General features: G+C 48.8%; 1 protein-coding gene across 3 annotated transcripts in view; it reads left to right on the top strand.

Annotated features, from left to right (window-relative positions):
* The window catches only part of MED1 (mediator complex subunit 1), an 83,655-nt gene that overhangs the window by 35,860 nt on the left and 35,664 nt on the right, over positions 1-12,131 (top strand). For all 3 annotated transcript variants that reach the window (XM_073572552.1, XM_073572555.1, XM_073572553.1), the window contains one exon: positions 57-111. In XM_073572552.1, coding sequence (XP_073428653.1) covers positions 57-111 — 55 coding nt within the window. The remainder of the gene's footprint in view (positions 1-56; positions 112-12,131) is intronic.

Genomic DNA, 12,131 nt, shown 5'->3' with positions numbered 1-12,131 from the left:
CCACTAATGCAGATTATTCTTCTAGTAGGGCGTTAATCAGACCTTTCTGTTTTCAGTGTCTTCCCTGTCTGCAATGACGGACCGTTTGGAGTCTATAGCAAGGCAAAATGGGTAAGATGGCAAAGTTGTATGTCATGTATGACGCTGACGACACTCGAATGTTGTACCCATGTGTGTCTGTTGAATGCGAACTGTAAAAGAGCGTTAGTCTGAGACCCCCACGCCGCTGTATTAGCCTTGTAATGCTCAGTGACATCTATAAGCTCTTCAGTGCAGCCTATTTTGCCTACTAATTGATGTATTTGAATTGGTCCATCCCATTTACTAATATGGAAGTTTACATCTTTTTTGCCATTTAGCATTTATGTCATTTTCTCCTGCGCCTCATTGGGGGACACAGAGACAGTGGGTGTTATGCTGCTTGCCACTAGGAGGACACTAGGTAAACCAGAAAAAAGTTAGCTCCTCCCCTGCAGTATACACCCTCTCACTGGCTGAGATTTCTCCAGTTCTTGCTTAGTGTCTACAGGAGGAACTTGGGTCTGGCTTCAGACCCCACCGTTTTTTTATTTTTTAATTAACGGAGTGAAGGAGGCGACGGTTCCTTTCTACGGCCCGCTCTCCCCCGAACCGGAGTATACCTCCCCGTACACTTTCCTGCGACGAATGGGGCTGATTCCTCTGACGATTGTTCCCTTACGGTTGGTACTCCACGGATACGAGGGCAAGCGCAACAGGACATAGCACAGGAGTGCATGGAGAACTTGCAGGGCTGTGGAGTCGGAGCTCATTTTGGTGGATTCGGTATAAAATGTTCCAACTCCTTAAATATACAATAAATTGGGTACAGTAATTCAATGCAGAATGTGCTGAATATTTTTTCATAGGAGTTTGGGAAAGTTATGAAATATCCTATAAATGGCTGTTCTATTCCTGATCAAAGGCTACATTCACACACAGCGTTTTTGCTGCGTTTTTTGAGGATACGTTTTTCAGCTGCAAAAGCAGATCAGCTTTTTAAAAAAACGCATTACCTGAAAGGTTTTTGAGCTCATAAATAATGTTTTCAATAGCAAAAGCAGATTAGAAATCTGCTCTATCTATCCATTTATCCATATCTGTCTATCCATATCATATCTGTACCAAAAAGAATGAAAGCCGGATAGCACAAAGACTTAGGCCGGTTTCACACTAGCGCATTTTCAACGCGCGCACGGCCGGGGGTAGCTCCGCCCCCGATCCGGCTCTCTGCCCGGCGTGCCCGCCCCTTCCTTGTAGCGCCGCCTCCTAGCGGACAGCGGCGCCTGCGATCGGCGCACCCTATCTTTAGCATAGGGTGCGCCGATCGTGCGCAGGCCGTGCGCTAGTTGCGCTTTGACCTGCGCTGCGCACTTTTGACGGTGCGCCGTGCGCGCCAAAATCCGAAAAGTTTGATTTTGGCGCGCACGGCGCACCGTCAAAAGTGCGCAGCGCAGGTCAAAGCGCAACTAGCGCACGGCCTGCGCACGATCGGCGCACCCTATGCTAAAGATAGGGTGCGCCGATCGCAGGCGCCGCTGTCCGCTAGGAGGCGGCGCTACAAGGAAGGGGCGGGCACGCCGGGCAGAGAGCCGGATCGGGGGCGGAGCTACCCCCGGCCGTGCGCGCGTTGAAAATGCGCTAGTGTGAAACCGGCCTAACACTGCTTTTTTTTAGCACCAGTCAGGTACACCTCATAGCTGCCCAAAAGGACGCCCAGGACAGGCATTGCTCGTCTTCAGTAACACATCAACATCAATTGATAGTTGGAATAAATAGACTGCATTCACCACATCTTCTTAAATTGCAGGCTTTATTTTCAAGTGTAGGGTGTGAAGTATAAGGTTCTGCAGCATCTGAGGGGTGCAGTATGAGATTCTGCGGAACAGTTTGAGGTTCTGCCCCCCCCCCCCTAGTTTTTATCCTGGCTAAAACCGTTTCTTATAGATATGGTGAACCCTAATTTAACCCTAAATGAAGGTCAATGGACACAGGTGGCTGAATTAAAGGAATTGCTTAATCACCTATTTACCATGACTAAAAAATTACAAGCTGAGGATTTAACTCCTGGCATTTTCATAAGGGAGTGGAAGAACTTGCTATTTTGCCTGTCCCAAAGAGGAGATTTAATCGCAGATGGCATTTCTGCTTCAATGAAACGGAGAGAGACACAGCTATTGGAAAATAATTTTTTTCTGGCAGCTGTTTATGTGGACCCAAGTCATCGTATATTGCTTGATGATCAACAGCTTACTAAAGGAAAAGAAGCTCTGAGTGAAGGTAGCAGTTAGGATGAGTGGCCTACAGGAGGACTGCCAGGCGCAAGAGGACTTGGGTCCTGTCAGTGCTACTGCTGCCATATCTTCATCCTCATCAGATGAGGTGTTTGACTTTGACAAGTATTTGGATGATATGGAGCAGGCAAAGCGTTGCTGCAAGGAAAAAGATTTCACTTCGTCTCATATAGCAAGCAGATTGACCATATTTCAGCAAAATGTTTCACTTGCTCTCAAAGAAAAAGAAAAATTCAACCGTTCATCAAAACTGACTGTGCATGAGGCAATTCCTTTATACCCGGAAATTGTTAGAGATGTTGCCCATGTGGTTACGGCTTTGCCTCCAACCCAAGTTAGTGTAGAGAGGTTGTTCTCTGGCCTTAAAATTATTAGGTCAGATTTTAGGTCATCTATGAAGGACGATCTGATGGAGGCGATTCTATTTCTTAGAACAAATTCATAGACTGCACAAATGTTATTTAGTAGGTTTTTGTTGAAAACTGTTTTTTGCCACTTACGGTACATAGTTTATTACATAGTGTTATATATATACACTCACTGGCCACTTTATTAGGTACACCATGCTAGTAACGGGTTGGACCCCCTTTTGCCTTCAGAACTGCCTCAATTCTTCGTGGCAGAGATTCAACAAGGTGCTGGAAGCATTCCTCAGAGATTTTGGACCATATTGACATGATGGCATCACACAGTTGGCGCAGATTTGTCGGCTGCACATCCCTGATGCGAATCTCCCGTTCCACCACATCCCAAAGATGCTCTATTGGATTGAGATCTGGTGACTGAGGAGGCCATTTGAGTACAGTGAACTCATTGTCATGTTCAAGAAACCAATCTGAGATGATTCGAGCTTTATGACATGGCGCATTATCCTGCTGAAAGTAGCCATCAGATGCCTGTTCTTAGCTGAGAGGAGTGGTACCCAGTGTGGTCTTCTGCTGCTGTAGCCCATCTGCCTCAAAGTTCGACGCACTGTGCGTTCAGAGATGCTCTTCTGCCTACCTTGGTTGTAACGGGTGGCAATTTGAGTCACTGTTGCCTTTCTATCAGCTCGAACCAGTATGCCCATTCTCCTCTGACCTCTGGCATCAACAAGGCATTTCCGGCCACAGAACTGCCGCTCACTGGATTTTTTTTCTTTTTCGGACCATTCTCTGTAAACCCTAGAGATGGTTGTGCGTGAAAATCCCAGTAGATCAGCAGTTTCTGAAATACTCAGACCAGCCCTTCTGGCACCAACAATCATGCCACGTTCAAAGGCACTCAAATCACCTTTCTTCCCCATACTGATGCTCGGTTTGAACTGCAGGAGATTGTCTTGACCATGTCTACATGCCTAAATGCACTGAGTTGCCGCCATGTGATTGGCTGATTAGAAATTAAGTCTTAACACACAGTTGGACAGGTGTACCTAATAAAGTGGCCAGTGAGTGTATATACTATATATATATATATAATCGATATTACATAGTGTATTACATATTTACAATTTATTACAGTTTTTTGTGTTCTAAAGTTGTATTCCAATAAATATATATTATATTCTATCTAAATGTCTTGATTATTGTATCATAAAAATGATTAAATGTCTGATGTTCACATTGTACTACAATAAATTTTTCACTTAAATATAAGCAATATATGTCGGAGTCGGTGTAAGGGAAATTGAGGAGTCGGAGTCGCAGGTTTGGCTTACCGACTCCACAGCCCTGTGGAGAAGGACTTGAGCAGCGCTTTTTCGGATGCCCTGAATCATCCCCAGAGCTCTCCATCCCCTACCACAGGGTGGATCGATTGAGCATACCCCTTTAAGACCTCCAGCTCTGCTACATCGCCCGGAGGATGAGACAGAAAGACCCCGGATAGCGACGACCTGCCTGAGCACAGGAGTGGAGGCATGGGGTCGAGTCCTGTCCCCGGGGAGAAGCATTGACTTAACGACAGCGGCGGTGCACCGGCGCTCCATCGCGGCCCCCTAGGCCGCAGTTTGAATAGCGTCGCCCGTGCTAACGTCGCCGCCCCCTCCTCTTGGCGCCTCTCATTCTCGGGGGCCATGTCTTCAGCTGCCGTTAACCCTTTCATGAGCGCTATGCCTGCTCTGGACAGCCGGATACCGGGTGACACCACAGGGCCACCGTTTTTCCTCCTTGGGGGACCCAGCACAGGACCGGGTAAGCTGCATCTGCCCTCAGATTAAAGCTTAACCCCTTCACGGCACATTGCCTGCAGCTGCAGACAGACTCTGCCGTTAACCCTTTCAGGAGCGCTATGCCTCAATCTAAGGAGGCTAAACGGGCTGTTAAAAAGCACACTGCGTTTTTTACCGTCTGTACCACTTGCAAGTCTGCCTTACCCAGTGCACAGACTAATCCGTTATGCACGGACTGCGACCCGGACCGCGCCCTGACCTGCGCTCCAATGTCCCTCGCCGCCGCTGCTGACGGGCCTCCTGCGTTTAGTAACCCTGAGTGGGCTGCGTCCCTGTCACGGTCGGTGGAGTCTCTGACCCAGGCAGAAAGCGTCCTTACCTCACAATGAGGGCTCTGGCGTCGGCTGGCAACCGTCCACCAGCAGGGGCCATACTCGTCCAAGGGACGGTCAGCGCCTCAGCATCGGCGACTCCTGTCTCTCGCTCGCCCTCTCCTGAGGTTCACAGCGAGCACGACTCTGAATTCGAATCTGACACGTCAGCCCCTCAAAATCCCCCAACTGATCAAGAGTCGCTTGATTCTCTTATAGAAGCAGTCAACAGGATTCTGAGGTTGGATGAGGAAAATATTCCCGCTCCAGCACACCCTAGCTCATTTAAGAAAACCTAGCGTGTGCGCACTTTATTTACCAGCCGTCCAGAAACATAGGGATCGGCCACATAAGCGGTTCACAGGGCAAAAGTCTACTCAGGCTAAATACCCTTTTCATCCAGACCTAATGTAGGATTGGTTTCAGTCCCCTCCGGTGGACCCTCCTGTATCGCGTCTTGCTTCTAAAACGCTCGTATCTGCTTCTGAGGGTTCCTCAGTCAGAAACCCCTCCGATTGTCCAATTGACAACCTTGCCCGTTCAGTTTTTTTTTTTTTAAGCTTCAGGAGCAGCGTTTTTTTTCCATCTTTCGCGGCAATTTGGGTCACTAAGGCAATGGCCATTTGGGCAGAAGTCTTGATTACTTCCCTCCAAGGCACCAATCTTCTTCCGGAGGCAACCACTGTCGCCAGGCAGATAATTCACGCAGCTGACTTTGTAGTAGATGCTTCTTTTCATGCTGACAATTGCGCGGCTCAAACTGCCGCTAATGCGATCTCCATTAGAAGAGCCCTATGGCTCCGCGGCTGGCGGGCGGATGCCACACCTAAAAGATCGTTGACTTTTCTCTCCCCTTTCAAATGGGTCGTTGTTTTGGAGAGAAACTGGACCAGCTCATTTCTGATACTACCGGGGGAAGAAGTAAATTCCTTCCTCAACAATAGGGGCTGTTCGGCCGTTTCGCAACCAACAGCCGACGATCTTCTTGCAACAATTCCGGTTGGTCCTCCTCTACCTTCTCTTCCGGATCAGGTCGGTCCCCGCGCGGAGACAGAGGCTCCCAGGTCTCATACAGACCTAACCTCTCTTGGAAACCCAGGCCTAGGGCTTCTGGATCTAGGGGAGCCAAATCTCATAGATGTACCCAATGACGACAAGTGGGTCAGAGAGCTGGTGTCCTCCGGATACAAGACAGAATTTTCTTCTCCCCCTCCAACTCAGTTTTTCCTTTCCTCTCCCCCCAAGAAAAAGACAGGAGCCTCCCTTCGGGCTGTTCAGGCTCTGCTAAGGGTCGGAGTCATCATTCCGGTCCCTCATCACGAAAGGTTCAGGGGATTAGATTCAAACCTTTTTTTGTGGTTCCAAAAAAGGACGGGACGATGCGACCCATTCTGGATCTCAAACTGTTAAATCAGTTTGTCAATGTACGGCGATTCCGAATGGAATTTCTCCGATCAGTTGACGCTTCCATGGAAAAAGGAGAGCTCCTAGCATCGACATCAAGGACGCTTACCTTCACATTCCGATCTGCCAGTCCCACCAGCAGTTCCTGCCTTTTGCAATTCACGAGGAACACTTCCAGTTCGTTGCCTTGCCCTTCGGACTCGCCACCGCCCCCAGGGTCTTTTACCAAGGTCATGGCGGCTGTAATGGCCATTCTCCACTTTCGGGGAGTGGTGGTGTTACCGTATCCGGATGACCTGCTCATCAAGGGTCCGTCCCTTCCAGCCTGCGAGGAATCCATGGATAACAGTAAATACACTTTCTCGCCTGGGGTGGAAGATAAACTTTGAAAAGTCTTTCCCAAAACCGGCTCAGCAGATTTCCCTTTTAGGGATGATCTTGGACACTTCCCGCGAGTTGGTCATTCTCCCTCCAGGAGAGACCCAAGCCTTACAACAGGCAGCGCCGACTCTTTCCCGACTATTTTCTCACTCTATTCGTTTTGGCATGAGAGTTCTAGGAAAGTTGGTGTCAGCGATGGACGCAGTTCCATTTGCACAGTTCTACCTCTGTCCCTTACAACACGCGTTGCTGTTAGCTTAGGACAAGAACCCGTTCTCCCTGGACCGTCGGATTCCTCTGTCCCTGCGGGTCAGGCAATCCCTCGGGTGGTGGACACTGAGGTCCTCCCTGAATCAAGGGAGGTCTTTTCTCCCAGTAATATGGTAGTAACCACCGACGCAAGTTTCCTCGGCTGGGGAGAGGGCTTTCGTCGCCACACGGCACAGGGTCATTGGTCAACCCAAGAGTTAGTCTCCCCATCAACATTTTGGAGATGCAAGCGGTCAGATTAGCTCTACGGAGTTTCCACTGTCTCCTCGCAGGTCACATCACGATCCAATCCGACAACGCCACGGCTGTAGCGTTTATCAACCGCCAGGGAGGTACCGGAGCAGGATGCACGAAGCGAGTCACGTCCTCCATTGGGCCGAGCGAAGAAAATTGGGCGGCAGATTTTCTCAGTCCCCAAGGCATTGCCTCGGGGAAGTGGTCTCTTCATCCGGAAGTCTTTCAACAAGGTTCCTCGGTTCATTGCCCGATCACGTGATCCATGCGCCATCAGAGCAGACGCCCTAGTTCTGCCATGGCACCGGATCCGGCTCCTGTACATCTTCCCTCCTCTTCCCTTGCTTCCGAGGGTCATGAAGAAGATCAGAGCGGAGGGAGTACCAATGATCCTTGTCACGCCAGATTGGCCTCGCCGAGCATGGTATGCAGAACTAATACAACTAGTTGCCGACGTCCCCTGGCGACTTCCAGATTGCATGGATCTACACTCGCAGAGCCCGATTTACCACCAGAACTCTGGGACCCTGTCTTTGACGGCGTGGCCGTTGAATCCTGGATTTTAGCACAGGCTGGGTTCTCTCACAACGTGATTTCCACCATGATTAGTGCTAGGAAGCCTGTGTCCATGTGCATCTATCACCGCACCTGGAAAACCTTCTTTTCGTGGTGCAAGGATCATGGTCGATCACCTCTGGTGTTTTTCCATTCCGGCCAAATTGGAATTCCTTCAATCTGGTTTAAAATCAGGCTTCGCGCTTAGCTCGCACAAGGGCCGAATTTCGGCCTTGTCAGTGCTTTTCCAACGCAAAATTACAAACTTCAGGTCAAGACGTTCATTGAGAGTTTCCCATGTGGTGCCTTCTTATAGAAGGCCATTGGAATCACTGGACCTTAATCTGGTTCTCGGGGCCTTACAGGAGGCTCCTTTCGAACCGCTGCAGGACGTGTCACTGTCCGTCCTCTCTTGGAAGGTGGTCTTTCTAGTGGCAGTTACGTCAATTAGACGAGTTTTGGAATTGGCAGCTCTGTCCTGCCGTTCTCCGTTCCTGAATTTTTCATCAGGAAAAGGTAGTTCTCCCCGTCCTTCTTGCCCAAGGTCGTCTCCTCTTTCCATCTCAACGAGGAAATTATTTTGCCTTTCCTTTTGTCCGGCGCCAGTCCATCGCATTGAGAAGGCCCTCCACACCCTGGATGTGGTTAGGGCGCTGAGACGGTACATCTCGCGGACGGCTCCCTTCCCCAAGTCAGACGCTCTGTTCATGCTTCCAGAGGTGCATAGGAATGGTCTAGCCGTGTCAAAGCAACGCTAGCCAGGTGGATTCCCCTGGCGATTCAGTAGTCCTACTGTATCAGGAATGCGCCTGTCCCAGTGGGGATTAAGGCGCACTCTACCTGGTCAGTGGGTGCCTCTTCGGCCATTCTGCACCAGGCCTCGGCAGAACAGGTCTGCAAGGCTGCGACTTGGTCCAGTCTGCATACTTTTTACAAAACATTACCAATTTCATTCTCAGGCCTGTCCGCAAGGCTGCGACTTGATCCAGCCTGCATACCTTTACAAACATTGCCTAATTCATTCTCAGGCCTCTGTGGATGCAGCCTGCAATCGGCAGTACCTCACTGTTGACTCAGTGGTACATGGGGTATTAGCAGATGTATGCTCCCCACCCAGGGACTGCTTTAGGACGTCCCACTGTCTGTGTCCCCCAATGAGGCGTAGGAGAAATAAGGATTTTTGTGTACTCACCGTAAAATCCTTTTCTCCAAGCCAATCATTGGGGGACACAGCACCTACCCTGTTTAGCATATTGTCTCACTGTAGCATTCTTAGGCTTTGATTTAGTTATGGTTATTATTGACTGTTTATGCTCCTACTGCTTTTTTCACCGAACTGGAGAAATCTCATTCAGCGAGAGGGTGTATACTGCAGGGGAGGAGCTAACTTTTTTTCTGGTTTGCTTAGTGTCCTCCTAGTGGCCAGCAGCATAACACCCACTGTCTCTGTGTCCCCCAATGATTGGCTCGGAGAAAAGGATTTTACGGTGAGTACACAAAAATCCCTATTTTTTTTATGCTAGTTTCACATTTGCGTCTTTTTGCGCAGCGCATCATGCGCAAGCAGAAACGCATGCAAAAACGCACATGCGTTTTTGCATGTGTTTGCGTTTTTGCATGAGCATGCGTTCTCTAGGTGTCACATTTCAGAGGAGGAAAATCCTTGAAACGTGCTCCACCAAACAATGTTTCTTTGTGTAGGGGGTGGTTTAAACCAGTGTCTAGACATGTTTACTCTTAAAACGCATGTGTACACATGTCCATGCGCACGCCTGTGTTCCCATAGACTGTAATGCGTTGTTTTGATGCATTCCGTGCGCATGCAGGTTTTTTTTACGCCTTTGGACATACCCAGAAATGCAACATGTTGCGTCCGGCGTGTCTAGACGCACACCTGGAAAAAATGCATGCGCTCGAAAACGCAGACGAACGCATGCAAACGCAAGACCATGCGTACGCCATGTTAAACATAGGTACGCATGACGGATGCGCACGATGCGCTGCGCACAAAAACACTAATGTGTAACCAGCCTTACTCATCAGTGGGACCTATCTGCCATTTTCTTAATGAAGCTAGTGTTGTGGCTGTATAGATCTCGGTACGACAATATAAATCATACCCTTTTTTTGTAATAATTCGATGAGCCAGGGCTGAGAAATCGAGCATGCAAATCAGCCTCGAAGTGCATTGGGGCGTGTTGATGTACTTTGACTAAATAGACACGCCCCACTCTGCACTTTCAGGCTAATTTGCATGCATCTTTAAAGCTTGATTTCTCGGGGCTGGCACATCAGATCATTACAATAAAGCTATCATTTATAATGTTGTACTCTGACTTGTACAACCGTAACACTAGTGTGTTGCAATATCTTTCTGACCTGTCCCTTTAATGGGGCAGCCTTTCAGCTGTCATACATGTGATGTTAAAGCTAAAGTAAAATAGGAGAATTATGTGGATCTGTTGACAAAGATAAGTCAAATGATGTTTTGCCAAGAATACCCAGACTGTCAGTAAGGTGTGGGCCGCGGGACGTCTACTCCGGGGTCTGTGCACAATGTAATTGTCAGGAATTTGTGGCTTTATGCCTGATGGAAAAATCCATCTGAGAACTACACTCACTGGCCACTTTATTAGGTACACCATGCTAGTAACTGGTTGGACCCCCTTTTGCCTTCAGAACTGCCTCAATTCTTCGTGGCAGAGATTCAACAAGGTGCTGGAAGCATTCCTCAGAGATTTTGGACCATATTGACATGATGGCATCACACAGTTGGCGCAGATTTGTCGGCTGCACATCCCTGATGCGAATCTCCCGTTCCACCACATCCCAAAGATGCTCTATTGGATTGAGATCTGGTGACTGAGGAGGCCATTTGAGTACAGTGAACTCATTGTCATGTTCAAGAAACCAATCTGAGATGATTCGAGCTTTATGACATGGCGCATTATCCTGCTGAAAGTAGCCATCAGATGTTGGGTACATTGTGGTCATAAAGGGATGGACATGGTCAGCAACAATACTCAGGTAGGCTGTGGCGTTGCAACGATGCTCAATTGGTACCAAGGGGCCCAAAGAGTGCCAAGAAAAAATTCCCCACACCATGACACCACCACCACCAGCCTGAACCGTTGATACAAGGCAGGATGGATCCATGCTTTCATGTTGTTTACGCCAAATTCTGACCCTACCATCCGAATGTCGCAGCAGAAATCGAGACTCATCAGACCAGGCAACGTTTTTCCAATCTTCTACTGTCCAATTTCGATGAGCTTGTGCAAATTGTAGCCTCAGTTTCCTGTTCTTAGCTGAGAGGAGTGGTACCCAGTGTGGTCTTCTGCTGCTGTAGCCCATCTGCCTCAAAGTTCGACGCACTGTGCGTTCAGAGATGCTCTTCTGCCTACCTTGGTTGTAACGGGTGGCAATTTGAGTCACTGTTGCCTTTCTATCAGCTCGAACCAGTCTGCCCATTCTCCTCTGACCTCTGGCATCAACAAGGCATTTCCGGCCACAGAACTGCCGCTCACTGGATTTTTTTTCTTTTTCAGACCATTCTCTGTAAACCCTAGAGATGGTTGTGCGTGAAAATCCCAGTAGATCAGCAGTTTCTGAAATACTCAGACCAGCCCTTCTGGCACCAACAATCATGCCACGTTCAAAGGCACTCAAATCACCTTTCTTCCCCATACTGATGCTCGGTTTGAACTGCAGGAGATTGTCTTGACCATGTCTACATGCCTAAATGCACTGAGTTGCCGCCATGTGATTGGCTGATTAGAAATTAAGTCTTAACACACAGTTGGACAGGTGTACCTAATAAAGTGGCCAGTGAGTGTATATTCCAAGATGTGGCACCGTCCCAAGCTCCAGAGATAGCAGAAAGATTCCCAAGTCTAGCAAGCGTTTGTGATCCTTTTATCTCCAGTTGGTTATATAGAAGGGTCCGTGTGAACAGCTAGAATGACGTGGCCAGAAAAGCCTAAGAGGTGGTCCAAAATGGGATGTTCTCCAGCACCAAAGGAAAGTAGTTCAAACTTTGCCTTTAATCAGATAGGATAAAAGGCCTACCACAATTGAAAACCACCTTAAATTATACTCACCTGTGGGGCGGTCCGGTCCGAGAGGCGTCGCTTGTCTTGGTCAGTAACCTCCCTTCTTTCTTAGATGCCTTCCTTCTTCTTGGTTCATGTGGATGATGCGTCCTTACGTCATCCACGTAGTCTCCAGGCATTGTGCTCCTGCGCAGGCGCACTCCTCTGACCTGACTAAGTAATGTACTGCAGTGCGCAGGTGACGGGAAAGGTCTAAGAGCCCGGGCTTATGTGCACTGCAGTACCTTACTCTACCCTAGCCAGGTCAGAGGAGTGTGCCTGCGCAGGAGCGCCATGCCTGGAGACTATGTGCATGATGTAGGGACGCATCATCCACATGAACCAAGAAGGATGGCGGTATCAC

Source organism: Dendrobates tinctorius, unplaced genomic scaffold, assembly GCF_039654945.1.
Source record: "Dendrobates tinctorius isolate UK_male_01 unplaced genomic scaffold, ASM3965494v1 ptg000032l, whole genome shotgun sequence".
In the NCBI taxonomy this organism is placed as follows: domain Eukaryota; kingdom Metazoa; phylum Chordata; class Amphibia; order Anura; family Dendrobatidae; genus Dendrobates; species Dendrobates tinctorius.
This window is presented reverse-complemented; position numbering and strand designations above follow the sequence as displayed.